Source organism: Mandrillus leucophaeus, unplaced genomic scaffold (genome assembly GCF_000951045.1).
Source record: "Mandrillus leucophaeus isolate KB7577 unplaced genomic scaffold, Mleu.le_1.0 Scaffold1260, whole genome shotgun sequence".
Taxonomy (NCBI): domain Eukaryota; kingdom Metazoa; phylum Chordata; class Mammalia; order Primates; family Cercopithecidae; genus Mandrillus; species Mandrillus leucophaeus.
Genome location: NW_012100988.1, coordinates 104111 through 121171, shown reverse-complemented (window position 1 = coordinate 121171; position 17061 = coordinate 104111). Strand labels below are relative to the sequence as shown.

The window sequence follows — 17061 nt, the reverse complement described above, 5'->3', positions numbered from 1 at the left end:
TCGGCCTCTCAAAGTGCTTGGATTACAGGCGTGAGCCACCGTGCCCGCCTGACTTTTACCTTTTATTTTACTTTGCAGTTGATGTATCTGGGCCATGAGGAGTTGTTCCCAGGCACAACATCAGGGCAGTGCTCACCTGTGCTTGTATTTGTATGGCCATTGCTGGCTTCATAGCCCCAGTTACAGGGGAAGAAGCACCTAGGGACATTGGCATCCTCCACAGGTGACCAGCAGCACTTATATTGCCATCTGCAGATATCCTGTAACAATGACACAGAGTTAGCAGTATATAAACTGAGGGAAGGAAAGTATTACCTGTCTATTTATTTATAATCCATTTTATTCCAAGGAGAATTTAAGATAGGTTATAATTATATTCACTAATTTATTTGTTCTTTATTTATTCATGCATCTATCCAACTGTCCAATATATGTTTATTATCTACCAGACATGGAACTGATAATACAGATAAACAAGACAGAGCCTGTGCCCTCAGCAAACTTACTGTCTAGTGGCAAATCCATACAATTAGAAAAGCAATTACATACAGCATGATGATATGAGATCTCCACCAAGTGTGTCCAGGAGCTGAGGGAACACACGGTCACTGTACCCAGCCTAGTAGGCTTGGAGTGGGGTAGGGAGAGCTTGCAGGTAAGTGAAAGGTAAGTCCCGTCATGAAGCACTAGGGGAGGTTAGACAGAGCAACAGTATTCCCAGCGGAGAAGGCAGCAATGCATGGCAGACTCAGAAAAACCACACATTTCTTGTGCTGAAAACATTGAGTATGAGAATGAAGCTGGAAATCACATAGTATTTTTATCAGGAGTGGGTTGGACGCCAGACCAAGAAGTTTGGACTTTCCCATGAGAAAGAGTCATGCAAGTGGCTAACAACACAGCAAAAAAAGAAATGCATTTCCAAAAAGTAAGCAAAGGGAAGCTAAGAAAATTAGAGATGATTAAAATAAAACTAGGACAGAGGGCAATATAGAAATTCACAATGTCTCTACTATGTCCAAGGCAAAAACAAATCACATGTGGTTCTTTCTCAGAGTGGCTTGATTATAAATATTTTTTGGTGTTATTTAGCAAGATTTATTTTGTAAAGGTCTTATAATTTTCACATTAATTTACATAAAATTATTTTGTTATGATAAATAAAACAAATGGCAACTGAGACCAATGTGTTAGAATAAACATAGGCATTCACCTTCCTCACCTAACTAAACTTACATGAAATGACAGAAGTGATTTTAAGAAAAAAATTACAAATCTGTTTATAACACAGCAAAATAAAATGCAGTGTGGCAATTCAGAAATTCAATTACAATTGAATTTCTTTCTTTCTTTTTTTTTTTTTTTTTTGAGACAGAGTTTCATTCTTGTTGCCCAGTCTGGAGTGCAATGGTGCAGTCTCGGCTCACTGCAATCTTCACCTCCTGAGTTCAAGTGATTCTACTGCCTCAGTCTCACAAGTAGCTGGGATTACAGGCTTCCACCACCACACCTGGCTAAGTTTTGTATTTTTAGTAGAGACAGGGTTTCACCATGTTGGCCAGGCTAGTCTTGAACTCCTGACTTCAGGTGATCCACCCACCTCAGCCTCCCAAAGTGCTGGGATTACCGACGTGAGTCATTGTGCCTGGCCTACAATTGAATTTCAGTTATAATTACAACTACAATTGAAGTTCCATTACAATTCAAGGTGAGATTTAGGTGGGGACACAGAGTCAAATCATGTCATTCTGCACCTGGCCCCTCTCAGATCTCATGTCCTCACATTTCAAAACGTAATCATGCCTTTCCAATAGTCCCTTAAAGTTTTAACTCATTCCAGTGTTAATCCAAAAATACAAGTACAAATTCTTATCTGAGACAAGGCAAGTCTCTTTAGCCTATGAGGCTGTACAATCAAAAGCAATCAGTTTCTTCCTAGATACAATGGGGTATAGGCATTGGGTAAATATACCCATTCCAAATGGAGAAATTGATCAAAATGAAGGGGTTACAGGCCCCATGCAAGTCTGAAATCCAACACGGCAGTCAAAGCCTAAAGCTCTGAAATAATCTCCTTTGACTCCATTTCTCACATCCAGGTCATGCTGATGTGAGAGGTGGGCTCCCACAGCCTTGAGCAGCTCTGTGTCCGTGGCTCTGCAGGTACAGCCACCTTCCTGGCTGCTTTAATGAGCTGGCATTGAGTGTCTGTGGCTTTTCCAGGCACACACTGCAAGCTGTCAGTGGATCTACCATTCTAGGTGTTGGAGGACAGTGGCCCTCTTCTCACAACTTCACTAGGCTGCGCCCCAGTGGAGACTCTGTGTGGGGACTCTGACCCCACATTTCCCTTCCACACTGCCCTAGCAGAGGATCTCCATAAGGATTCTACCCATGCAGAAAACTTGTGCCTGGACATCCAGGCATTTCCACACATCCTCTGAAATCTAGGTAGAGGTTCCTATACCTCGATTCTTGACTTCTGTGCACCCACGGGCTCAATACCATGTAGAAGCAGCCAAGACTTGGGGCTTACACACTCTGAAGCCACGGCCTGAGCTGTACCTTGGCCCCTTTTAGCCATGGCTGGAGCTGCTGGGACACAGAATACCAAGTCCCTAGGCTGCACACAGCAGGGGGATCCTGGGCCCAGCCCATGAAACCATTTTTCCCTCCTGGGCCTCCTTGCCTGTGATGGGAGGAGCTGCTGTGAAGACCTCTGACATGCCCTGGAGATATTTCCCCATTGTCTTGGCAATTAATATTTGGCTCCTTGTTACTTATGCAAATTTCTGTAGCTGGCTTGAATTTCTCCTCAGAAAATAGGCTTTTCTTTTCTATTGCATCATCAGGCTGCAAATTTTCTGAACTTTTATGCTCTGCTTTCCTTTTAAACGTAAGTTCTAATTCCAAACCATATCTTTGTGAATACATAAGCTGAATGCCTTTAATAGCACCCAAGTTACCTCTTGAACACTTTGCTGCTTAGAAATTTCTTCTGCCAGATACCCTAAATCATCTCTCTCAAGTTCAAAGTTCCACAGATCTCTAGGGCAGAGGTGAAATGCCACCAGTCTCTTTGATAAAACATAGCAAGAATCACCTTTATTCTAGTTCCCAACAAGTTCCTCATCTCCATCTGAGACAAGCAGCATTTGGTCAAAGTCATTCAACAAGTCTCAAGGAAGTTCCAAACTTTCCCACATCTTCCTGTCCTCTTCTGAGTCCTTCAAACTGTTCCAACCTCAGCCTGTTACCCAATTCCAAAGTCATGTCCACATTTTCAGGTATCTTTACAGCAACACCCCACTACCTGGTACCAGTTTACTGTATTAGTCAGTTCTCATGCTGCTAATAAAGACATTCCCAAGACTGTGTAATTTGTAAAGGAAAGACATTTAATGGACTCACAGTTCCAAATAGCTGGGGAGGCCTCACAATCATGGTGGAAGATGAAGGAAGTACAATGGGATGTCTTACATGGTGGCAGGCAAGAGAGCTTGTGCAGGGGAACTCCCCTTTATAAAACCATCAGATCTCATGAGACTTATTCACTACCATAAGAACAGTATGGGGGAAACCGCCCCACAATTCAATTATCTCCACCTGGCCCCTTGACACATTGGGAGTATTAAAATTCAAGGTGAGATTTGGGTGGGGACACAGAGTCAAACCATATCATTTCCATTTAAAAAAAAACAATGAGGAATGTGTAATGTTAAGATTTAGAACAACAAGATTTAAAGCTCCTTAATATTTGAACTGAATTACAAAAGAAAACAATGAAAGAGAAGTGTTATGAAAAAAAACTTTAAAAATCAAATTTCAATTATCCCAGAAAATAATATAAAAAAATAAAGAAATGGAAAATATGAAAGAAAGAGTAGGTGAAGTGACTGACAGACTCAGACAGCAGCACTCAACTAAGAACACTCCAGAAGGAGAAAGGAGAAGACAGATGAGGGAAAGAAAAGCAAATCAAATGTCATGGATCATGAACAGTTCAATGTACAACCCAAGACACTAGAAAAGTACAAAATAAACCCACAAAAAGTGTGTAAGATAATAAAAACAAAAGCAGTAATTGTAAACTAGAATGTTCTGGTAACAAACTGAAAAAAGGCAGTCCAAATAAACAAGTAAACAAAAATATATAGGCCCATTTCACTTAAAAAACATAGATGTGCAAAATAGCAATAAAATATTAGCAATTTGAATTCATTCATATATTAAAAGAATTAATACACAATATATGAATAGGTCTTATTAAGCAAAAGTTAGAATGGTTCCAAATTAAGAAATATTTTAATGTAATTCACGACACTGACAAAAGAAAATCATATGGTAATCTCAATGGAAGCAATCTATTTTAAAAATATAATGTGGTAAATTTAAATGCCTTAAATTTAAAAAGCAAGTTGGAAAACTATATAGTATAATCAAATTTTTGTTAAAACAAAACAAATATATAGATACAAAAGCTTATAAAGATCAAGAGAAGGATATACACTAAGCTATTGATTTGATTCTGGGTGATTCTGGGGGGGTAATTTGGAGATAGGAAGCATTAATACTTTCCCATTTTATTCTCTACATAACTATAATGTCTGAATCTTTCCTGTTAAAGGACTGTGTTCAGTGTAGATTGTGACACCAAAAATGAGAATATATCACAACACTACTCATTCGAAAAAGGCATAGTGCTGACAAGTATTTTAGATGCTAACATCTGATGTCATTTTCCTGAAAAGCCACAATGTAAATATAACTTAAGTCAGTGCTTCACACTTATTATAAACAAAGTAATTACATTATAACCATACAATCTTTGTAAATGTACTTATTAATTCTCCATAGATCTAATTGACATTCCTGTCTCAGTCTCTCTCTTCAGATAATGAAAAGGGCTGGAGGGATCAGTGAAGAAAGAATTTGGGGGTCTGGATGGCCTGTGGATAGTTGATTTTCCTAAGGCAGACATTAAGTACCTCTGCTCCCTCTGAAACTGGGGTCAGTGTAATTTAAAAGGTCAGTTCCATTGTCATAAATTGTTTCAAAGTCCACAGACCTCTATAAAAAGCAATAAACATTTAGGTAAGCGGTCTGCCCTAACACCCCTACTTCAGTTTTCAACCATTACCAATATCCCAGACACCAAAGGTCAAACCCCAGAGGCAATTACTACTCAATCTTTCAGTCCCCGCATATCTTCCACACGGATTTAGAATGGAGACAGGGAGACTTGTGAGTCTCCACTATAGTCCAGGCATGAGTTACAGTAACACAGACGCCAATGAACTGATGCCTGGGATATAGCAGTTGATTCACAACAAATCTCCCTGTCTCTGTTCTTTCTGTCACACCAAACTTCAGTAGTCTTCAGTTATCTTCCAAATAGATGTTATGTCATTTTTCATTAGAAATTGTTAATTAATATAATTTAAAAATTAACAATTAACTTGGAAATTGTCTAGTACAACTTCCATTTGATGCAGGGATTTCTTCAATAGAGTCTCTGATAGATGCTTAAAATCTGTAAATGATATGTAACCAACTTCTTCCAAAACCAGGAAATTCCATTTCTATAATTAGTATTTTATTGCAATGTTATTTATTAGGTTTAGTTAAAATCAGTCTCCAGGAAGTTCCATTTTCTAAAACCTACTATAGCTGCATGTTGCCTTTCGGATAAACTGTCTCAAACTATATCGACAATTTAGAAAGAAAAGAGAATCTTGTAACCTATGAGTTAAAAGACATGGAAGAAAATGGAATGCACATTGGAAAAAACTTCCAACTGTTATTATTTGCAGGTAACATTATCATATCAGAAAAAGCAAACGTCTACAAACTAGGACAATTAATAGGTAAATTTAAGATTTCTGGTTACAAGATCGGTATTCAAAAATCAGTTTTAAATCTATATATCAACAACAGAGAAACAGAAAATTAAAATTTAAGAATAAGACTTGAATAGAATCAAATAGAAAAAAAGTAGCAAAAACATGTGCAAAAGCTCTCTATCAAAAATTTCGAAACTAAAATCTCAGTGCATAGAAAGATAAATACCATGTTTAGGAATTGAAATATTCACCCTTGTAAAGATGGTAATTTTCCCAAATTTAACCTGTAAATTTTATGCAATCACAATACAATTTCTAGTAAGTTTTGTGAGAAAACTGGCAGGCTGGTATGAGAGACACTAAAATTAAAATGTATTCAGAAACCTAAAGGGCAAAGAATAAGCTAGGCAATCTTGAGGAAAAGTAAGAATGATTTGGAGGACTTCTATAACCATACATTAAGACCTATCATAAAGCAATAGTAATTAAGGCAGTACAGTATTGGCAAAAGAACAAACTAATAACTCAACGAAATGCATTCCAGAAGCAGATCCATACCTATAAAGACATAATTTACAGTAAAGTTGCCACTAAAATGCAGAGGGAAAAAGATCGTCAGTTCAATAAGTGGTGACGGATCGATTAAAAATTCAAGAAAAAAAATGTTTCTGGGCCAGGTGCAGTGGCTCGCAGCACTTTGGGAGGCTGAGGTGAGCGAATCACAAGGTCAGGAGTTCGAGATCAGCCTTACCAAAATGGTGAAACCCCCATCTCTACTAAAAATACAAAAAAATTAGCTGGACATGATGACAGGTGCTTGTAATCCCAGCTACTCAGGAAGCTGAGGTGGGAGAATCGCTTGAACCTGGGAGTGGAGGTTGCAGTGAGCCGAGATCGCGCCACTGCACTCCAGCCTGTAGACAGCAAGACTCCATCTCACACACAAAAACAAAAGTGTCTGAACTCTTTACCGATACCATATACAAAAATCAGTACTATATTCATAAAAGATCTAAATTTGAAAGATAAAACAATAATGCTTTTAAGGGAAAGATAGTAATATATTTTTCTGACCTGGGAGTAGGCAAGAATTACTAAATAGAATATGAAATGAATCAACCACTGAAAAAGTGATAAAGTGAACTATTTTAAAATTATGAACTATTTATCATCAACAGTGGCCATTAAGAGAGTTAAAAGACAAATAATAGACTAAGATATATGTCTAACAAAGGATTTGTATCCAGAATACATAAATAACTACTACAAAGCAAGAAAAAAGATGAACAGTTTAGTAGAAAAAAAAGGCAAAAAATTAAAAATACATTTCATAAATATGATTACCAACTAGCCAATAAGCATTTCTAAAGATATTTAACCTTATTAGTCAAGAGAAACATGAAAATTAAAACCATAGAATGGTTAAATTGAAAAAGGAGAAAACACCAAGCGTTGATTAGGATGTAGAGCAAATGAACTCCTATATACTACTAAAAGAAATGCAAATTGATACAAATACTTTGAAACATGATGTTGCAGTGTCAGTTAAAGTTTAACATGTACATATCCTATAGACTGGAGGTTCCATCCTTAGGTATAGAGCCAATAAAAATTCTTCCAACTGTTCACCCAAAGACACCCAAAAATTTGATGTAAATTTTTTTGAGTCGTGCTGTTCAAAGCAGCATGACTCAAAAAAAACTCTAGATGAAAACTCACAAATGACTATCAAGAATAGGGTGGATACAGAAAAAAAAAAAAATAAATATATATATATACACACACACACACACACACACATACACACACACACCCCTAATAGGCTAAATCTCATAAAATTAATTTTAATTTTGAGGTCGGGCACAGTGGCTCACCCCTGTAATTCTAGCATTTTGGGAGGCCAAAGGGGGTGGATCACAAGGTCAAGAGACCATTCTGGCCAATAAGGTGAAACCCTATCTCTACTAAAAATACAAAAATTAGTTGGGCATGGTGGTGCATGCCTGTAGTCCCAGCTACTCAGAAGGCTGAGGCAGGAGAATCGCTTGAACCGGGGAGGTAGAGGTTGCAGTGAGCCAAGATCGCACCAGTGCACTCCAGTCTGGCGACTGAGCGAGATTCCGTCCAAAAAAAAAAAGACGTATTTAATAGAACTTGAAGTTTACAAATTTGAAAATATGGATGAAGTGGACACCATCCTACTATATGCCAAGAGAAGAATGGTTAAACTATGGCATACTCATATAATGGAATATCACTCAATGATACAAGGAATTATCTAATATTTGCAACAATAAAGATGAATCTCAAAAATATGCTGAATGAAAGAGGCTTTACACTACACTGTATGATTCCATTCATATGAAGTTCTGCAACAAGCAAAACTAAACTAAGGTGGAGATAAATCATCAGTGATTACCTGTTAAGGGGTACAAGTCGGAATAACTATTGGGAAATGTCGTAAGGTAACTTTCTGTAATGATGGTAATATTCTGTACCTTTGGGTATAGAATGGTTTAGTTTACACATGTATAGACATTTGCCATAATTCAACAAATGTGCACCAAAGAATTGTGCAAAATGTATTAATAACAACTCTTTGTATGTGCGTTGTATATAAGTGTAATATCTGAAGATAAATAACTATAATCAAACTTTGGACTGTAGCTAATAATATACATGGTGAGAAATTTATGAAAAAGTGAACTGGTTTCTAGAACTTACTTTCAAATGCATAGAAATCAGATAGTTTAACAGATGAATGAAGTGTGGGATAAGTGATAAACATGAGAAAGCAAAGTAAAATACTAATGGTGAAATTTAAGTGGTAGGTAATGGGTATTATTGTAAACTTATTTCAGTCTTTCCATATGTTTGAAAAGTTCAATACAAAATTGTTGGAAAAAATCCATTTTCCATTTCTTTTTTAAAAAAGTTAAAGTAAGAATATAAAGGTGGTTGCTAATATATATCAATAAAACAATTCTCTTAAGCCAGTAGCTAACTTTGTGCTTGATACTTTGACCACGAATTTCCATTAAAGTCAAGCACAAAATAAGGGTTGCCAACCATCATCACTTTAATTATATTATTCTGCAAGAAATAGACAATACAATTAGACATATGAATGTATAAGATAATATTAATACAAAGAAAAATTATCCTTATTTTAGTATAATGTAATTCTGTACTTAATATCCAGAGAAGGGACTACAGAAACATTTTTTATAAACAATAGGAGATTTAACTTGATCATTTATATAATAAATAGAAATAAATATACTGTATAAACATAATATAAAGTAAAAATAATAAATATAAAGTAATAGCAAGAAAAGAAGCATTATAATAAAAGAAGCACAACTTACAAAATATAATGGATTATATTTACAATAGAAACCAAGGATGTGAAATACCTAGGGAAAACATCATAATTCATATGCAACAAAACATATAAGAGAAACACAAAACTCAGTTAAGAAATATATGTACACATGGGTCGGGCGCGGTGGCTCACACCTGTAAGCTCAGCATTTTGGGTGGCCGAGGCGGTGAATCACCTGTGGTCAGGAGTTCGAGGCCAGCCTGGCCAACGAAACCCCGTTTCTACTAAAAATACAAAAATTAGCTGGGCGTGGTGGTAGGCACCTGTAATCCCAGCTACTCAGGAGGCTGAGGCACAAGAATTGCTTGAACCTGGGAGGCAGAGGTTGCAGTGAGCCAAGATCCGTGCCACTGCACTCTAGCCTGGTGACAAAGTGAGACTCTGTCTCAAAAAAAAGAAAAGAAAGAATTATATGTATGTATGAAAAGAACTGAAATGGAGATACTTTCTAAGTTTTTATAACAAGAAGATTCAAATCTATCAAAATGTCAATATTGTTTAAAATTTAACTGAAATTCAATACTGTCCTAATTAATATCTCAAGAAGATATTTAATTTAGAATATGGGGCAAATAAATAAAATTTAAATAAATAAATACATACAACCTTTATGAAAAAGTCCCAAGCCACAACTAATCAGCGTTCAAGTAGCTGATATTTTATGGAAGCTACTCAGGGAGAAAACCTGTGTTCTTTAGTACATATTCACTGGGACCTCTATTGCCAGTAACATAATTTCAGAGGGCGCTTGTTGTAGCAAGTTGCCTGTGTTCTGTAAGTGACTCAGCCAGTGACTCAGGTAAATGCTAATCTATTTTCTATCACTATGGATTTCTCTATTTGCATGTGCTTAATGGCCTCTATTCTCAAAGAATACTTAGTGTAGCCCACAGACTTTTAACCTTTCTACCACAATCCTTGGAATCACACGTAAGGTACCTTTAGTAGCACCTATAATCTCCCTCCACTTTGGACTTTATAATCCACAGGTTAACATTCTTGTTAGCTTTTCCTACTCTTCCTTTTTCTCAACACTGCTTCCCTCATGATCTTAATATTGTTATTTTAATAAGGTAAGAAAGAAAGAACTCCAAACAAATCAGAGGCCCAGAAGCCATGCCACCCCCGCCCTTTCCCCACTTCACATATTCATCTCTTTTCAATAACACCCCGTAGGCCACCAAAAGCGATCTTATTTCTCTGACCTCGGTCACCTCCTGGTCAGGTATGCAGTCTATCCTTTCCGAGTGGGGAATATCCGGGCACTCTGGAGTAAATGAAGTATCTGCATAGGAATTAAAGGATAAAGTTGAAAATGTGTAGTGTAATCACAGCTCCAGGAAGGAAGCCAGCAAAGTTACAGACTTTCAGTCAATTCTCCACACAACAGATCACCAGTAGCTGGTATCTACATTTGCATACAATGTTTAACACTTCTCCAAGCTGGTATCTATATTTGCATATGATGTTTAACACTTCTCCAAGGTTAAACACGTTTATTTCTACTTTGTTTGCTTTTTATACAGATACAATTTATATACCACAAAATTCATCCTCTTAAAGTGTATGTCAATGCTTTTTAGTTATGGAGTTGTACAATCTATGACCACTATTGAATTCCAGAACAATTTCATCACCCCCAAAAGAAATGACATACACATTAGCAGTTATTTTCTATTCCCGTGTTCTCCCAGTTCCTCCCAGTCCCTGGTAAACACTCATCTATTTTCTATCACTATGGATTGGCCTATTCTGAACATTTCCTATAAAAAGATTCTAAAATTTGTGGCCTTTTGTGCCTGGCTCCTTTCACTTGGCCTGCGGTTTTGCAGGTTAATCCATGTTGTAGTATGTATCAGTGCTTCATTGCTTTTAATGGCTGAATCACATTTTGTGTGTGTGGATATACCACATTTTGTTTATCTATCCATCGGTTCATGTACATTTGGGTTGTTTCTACTTTTTGAGCATTATACACAATTCTGCCGTGAGCATTCAAAAGTTTTTCTGTGAACTATGTTTTCAGGTCTCTTGGTTATATATCTAGAAGTGGAATTGTTAGGTCATGTGGTTAACTCTATCTTTAGCTTTCCGAGGAACTGACAAAGTTTTCCAAAGTAACCACACCATTTTGCATTCCCATTAGCCATGTAGAACAATTCCAGTTTCTCTGTAACCTCAGCAACACTTGTTTTTATCTGTTTTTAATTATAGTCATCCTAGTGGGTGTGAAAGCGATATGTTATTGTTTTGACTTGCGCTTCCCAAATAACCGATGATGTTGAATATACTTCCATGGGTTTAGTGGCCATTTATAGATTTCCTTGGCATAAATGTCTATTTAAATGTTTTACTCATTTAGAAACCTTTTTTTAAAAAAATTTGGATTTGTAGTATTTCTTTATACATCCTAAGAGAATATATTATCTTATATTCCAATGTATTATTTTAGAATGTATAAAGAAATATATTTGCATATGATGTATCTGATAAGGGCCTAACATCAGATATGTCATCTGCAGATATGTTCCCTGAATCTGTGGATTGTTGTTCACATTCTTGACAGTTTTCTTCAAAGTGTGCTTCAAAGCACAAAGTTTTTTTCAATTTTGATGAAGTCCAATTCACCTATTTTTTTCTTTGGTTGCTGTGCTTTGGGTATCGTCTAAGAAGCTGTTGTCTAATCCAAGGTCACAGACATTTTTATTTATGCTTTCTTAGAGTTTTATAGTTTTGGCCCTTATATTTAGGTTTTTGATAAATTTTGAGTTAATGTTTATATATGCTGTCAGGTAGGGATCCAACATTATTTTTTGTTGTTGTTGTTACCAGGGAAGACCTGATTAAATAGCTGGGAAAGTCTTTTTTCTTACTGTTTTTTCTTTAGTCTCTTATATACAGGCACAGCTGCTTAAAGACACCAGATGACTCAGGCTACATATCAGAAAGATATTATTGGCCTCATTGGAATCAAACACCTTCACTCAACATTAGCTATTCTTACTTTAGCCTTTATCAACTTTGCGGAATCTTCTCCCCATAACAACAGCAGAAGTAGGACTGGCTCATGGACTCCATGAACCGTCTGAAATCTAGAATTTCATCAGAATTTGGAGGAAACAATTACTGTGGGCATTAGCAGGTGTCCTTTAATGCTTTTGTTTTGATTCAAAACAAAGCCCCCAAATATATTCACTATCACTATCTTTATGGCTCTACATTTGTTTGTGTATATATGTATATATTTCAGTAAAAATTTGTCTTAAAACTGGATTCCTGCAATATGCAACAACATGGATGAACCTTGAATACATTATGCAAAGTGAATTAAGCCAGTCACAAAAGGACAAATACTCTGGGATTCCACTTAAATAAATTATCTAAAATAGTCAAACTCATAGAGGCAAAGAAGAGAATGGTGGTTGTCAGGAGTTAGGGGAAACAGGGATTGCAGAGTTGCTAATCCCCATGTATAACATTTCAGTTATGCAAGATAAATAAGTTCCAGAAATCTGATGTACAACATCGTTTCAATAGATAACAATCCTGTCTTATACACTTAAAAATCCAGTAAGAGGGTAGATGTTATGTTCACTGTTCTTACCACAATAAAAACAAATTGATTTTAAAGCCGCCCTTTCAACCCATGGAAATATATCTTCAAAAAAGAAAAAAAAAAAAAACCCCCAGAGAAAAGTTCAGTATGTAAGACAGTTAAAAGCATAACTACTCTGCATAAATCAGAATGTGGTTTAGGGTGAATGCAAGTGTGAAGATCTAGTTTTATATCAAATAAAAGAAACCAATTATTCATATACACTGGATAGCAATCTTATGAGACTTGCAATCTAAAAAATGTCTTAGAGGAGAGAAGTAGGAATAAGCTCAAAATGGCTTATATGAATGGTTTTCAGATCATCTTTCAAAGTTATAAATAGTCCCTAGAAAGTGTCTTAAGTGGAGAGAGATGAAAAGAGATGGAGCAGGTAGGGTTCTACTATCAGGACAGCTTCTTTTCACTGTAGGCTCAATTCACATCTGTAAAGTGAGTTTGTCAAGCAGAACAAAGCCCAAATTCAGCTTTACTGAAAATACATTTTTGAATTACATACATTTTATTATTTAGAGTACAATATGTGCTTGAAAGAGAAGGCATTCTGTTTGATGCTTCTGGGTGTCTGAGAGAGACAGCGAGAGAGACAGATAGATAGAACAGTTTCAAAGGCACCTATGAAGAAACTATAGCTATGTATGTTGGTATAACCAAGCCAACTTAATGTAACCTCCCTGTAACCTTCGTTTCCTTTTCCATAATATAATGGGGCTGGAGGCACTGTTACCTTAACAGTCCTTTCTCATTGAAGGCAGTATGACTTCATGACTCTGGGTTGAAGGGCAGGCATCTGGTGAGCCTAATTTTGCATCTTGTTAAAATTGCACCAAACGGGGCTTGGGAGACCCTAAATATCACTATCATTCAGGGTTTCAGTGCAGAAAAAGAACACTTATCTTTTGGAGTTTAACTTAAACTAATTGGGGATGTGAATTTTGAATACCGCAATGTAGTGGCATATTGAAAAGTAAAAGAATAAAATAATCTCTTTGGCATTTAGAGGGGACTTCCTTTACCCAGCCTTCCAACCCACAAGCATCTCCTTTACCTGAAGGTTCCTCCAACACAAGAAGCAGCAAGAGGATATCTATGACCACCACAATTAGGCAGAAGATGATCAGAAGGACTTCCAATACACTGAGCTTCCTTGCCATCTAGATAGACACAGATAATTGGGTTAAAACAAATCACAAAGCCCCACCAATCTAAGAGGATACATAATCATTGGGATTGTGAAATTGTTTGCAAGATGTGGTTGTTTGCAAGATGACCTTGATTATCAGCATCCTCTTTACATAATCTAAAGATTATTTGTTTCCATTTATCAGTGTCCCTAATTAACTCTAGCTTTACATCCAACACCTGTAGAGCCCTTGACTTTTTTGCATGCAGAGGAATTGAGGATTGTCCAAGGAAAAGTATATCAGGCATGAAGAAGTGAAGGGAAAATGTTGTGGAATAACACACAGAAGATAGATGAGGGGCTGAAGTAGCTCACAAAATCCTTTAGATGTCACTTTGATCTTCACATCCACCTAATGTAGTAGACAGGAAGGTATGCTCAGGGAGAGAGAAAATAGCAAAGCTTGAATCTAAGTCTTCCTCTTTCAACTGCCCTGCGGATGATGCTGAAGTCACTGTTTAGGCTGTTTAAACGTCACTGACATGCTTAAGGATCTGGTAGCAAAAACATCCTGACGCCCAGGATGAGGCTTGCTGGTATGTTCACACCACACAACTCACAGAAATTTGGTGGATCCCAGTAACCCTGAAGATCATTTACTGACCCAAAATTTAAAATAGTTTCTATATTGGAGGATGTACTGAACTGGGAATCAAAGGGCTTGAATTCTTGTCCTGATTTTCTTACTAACAGATGGGCTATTTACCTATTTGGACCTGTATTTCTTCATCCACAAAAATGAGATCAGACACTGGATGTGTTCTCGTTTTTCTGCTCTGATTACAGTAAACCTAACATTATTACATGTCTCGCAGATCCATGACAGCCCTCAGCTGCCATGCCTTCATTGCCATTCCATCTCCATCATCCCCAAACGTTAGCTAGCCCCTGGAATTTATCATCCTCAGAACTGTTCCACTTTTGAAATTGTAAATTCATATGTAAATGAGCAATGTCCTTTTACTATCCCATTGTCTTACTTTATTTTATTTATTTATTTATTTATTTATTTATTTATTTATTTATTTATTTTGAGACAGAGTTTTGCTCTTGTTGCCCAGGCTGGAGTGCAATGGCACAATCTCAACTCACCGCAACCTCTGCCTCCTGGGTTCAAGCGATTCTCCTGCCTCAGCCTCCCGAGTAGCTGGGATTACAGGTATGTGTCCTGTAATCCCAGCTAATGTCCTGCTAATTTTGTATTTTTAGTAGAGACAAGGTTTCTCCATGTTGGTCAGGCTGGTCTTGAACTCCTGACCTCAGGTGATCTGCCCACCTCTGCCTCCCAAAGTGCTGGGATTACAGACGTGACCCACTACACCCGGCCTGTCTTACTTTATTTTAAAAAAGTATTTTATCACATCAAGGCTACTGTTACCTTTCCATTTCCTTTTAATCTCCGAGCTCTTCCTAGCTGTTAGCCTGAAAAGACCTAGGCCTCAGTGTTGATTATTTCACTTGTCATTGCTCTCATCTTCCTTGTTCCCTATCTGCTAACAGAATCTGCAGGATGAAACTATCCATCCAAACATCTGCCTCTGTGCTGACACACCTAGCTCAAGGGAGATGCCACTGAGGCTCATAATCTCCTAAATAAACTGGGCCTGCAAGCCAACTGATGGTCTTGACAGTGCCTCTCACTTTTCACAGCAGTAATTTTTATTTTATTTTATTTCATTTTTTTGGAGATGGAGTCTCACCCTGGGAGTGCAGGAGCATGATTTCAACTCTCTGTGACCTCCACCTCCCAGGTTCAAGGGATTCTCCTGTCTCAGCTTCCTGAGTAGCTGGGACTACAGGTGCGTGCCACTACGTCTGGCTAATTTTTTGTATTTTTAGTCGAGATGGGGTTTCACCATGTTAGCGAGTCTGATCTCAAATTCCTGACCTCAAATGATCCACCCACCTCGGCCTCCCAAAGTGCTGGGATTACAGGCGTGAGCCACTGTGCCTGGCCTCATAGCAGTAATTTAAAAAATTGATCCTTCTATCCTTTTCAGGCCTGACCTCTGTTACCTACACTCTTATTCTCATACAATATCATCGCTGATATAAAATAGAAAGTAACTATTTTGCAGAAACTACTCCATCTCTCTGCTTCTCAACCCAAGCTTTTCCACAAAACGTTATTCACATCTAAGTAAATTCTTACTTTTCCCCCTCTATTCTCAGTGAAGCAGTTTTTCCTCTTCTTGTGTAAGTATAATCCTTGCATTTATTATCTAGATCTCACAGCTGTTGAATTTCTCAAAAATCTTATTCTGCCAATTATCTCTTCTTTTCTTGCAGAATCAATTTCACTCTCTGAGTATTTTTTCTTCATAAATATACGCCAAATCACCTCAAACTCTGTTAATGACTCTGTGTGCTTCTCCAGGTAACATAATAACTTTCTTTTTCCTTTCATAGCTAATCCTCCAGAATGATAATTCCACACTTTCTATATTCCCTTCTTCATATTGTCTTGGCTGTGTTTTCTGCATTCCACTGGAAATGCTCCCACCAAGGTTACCAGTGACATCGTAGCTGAATACAATGGACACTGTCTTGACCACTTAACCACTTCCTCCTCCATGAAGCTTTCCACCTATGGATTCCTTGATAGGAATCTTGGCTTTCCACCTATATTTCTGGCTTATCTTCAATATTCTTTGTAGTCTCCTATTTCTTTTCTTCTTCTTCTTCTTTTTTTTTTTTTTTTTTTTTTTTGAGACGTAGTCTCGCTCTGTTGCCCAGGCTGGTTCTCGGCCTGATCTCACTTGATGGCACGATCTCGGCTCACTAAAACCTCTATCTCCCAGGTTCAAGGGATTTTCCGGCCTCAGGCCCCCGAGTAGCTGGGACCTGCCATCATGCCCAGCTGATTTTTCTCTTTTTGTAGAGACGGGGTTTCATCATGTTGGCCAGGATGGTCTTGAACTCCTAACCTCAGGTGATCTGCCTGCCTCGGCCTCCCAAAGTACTGGGATTACAGGCATGAGCCACCACACCCGGCCCTATTTCATTAAATGTTGATATCCCCCAAATTCTGATATAG

General features: G+C 37.4%; 1 protein-coding gene across 1 annotated transcript in view; it reads right to left on the bottom strand.

Moving 5' to 3' along the window:
* Window positions 1-13995, bottom strand: part of MGAM2 (maltase-glucoamylase 2 (putative)) — a 106676-nt gene extending 92681 nt beyond the window's left edge. Inside the window, 3 exon segments of the mRNA XM_011972033.1 lie at window positions 137-260; window positions 10434-10513; window positions 13890-13995. Of these exon segments, the coding sequence (XP_011827423.1) occupies window positions 137-260; window positions 10434-10513; window positions 13890-13995 (310 nt within the window).
* Window positions 13996-17061: the final 3066 nt, after the last annotated feature.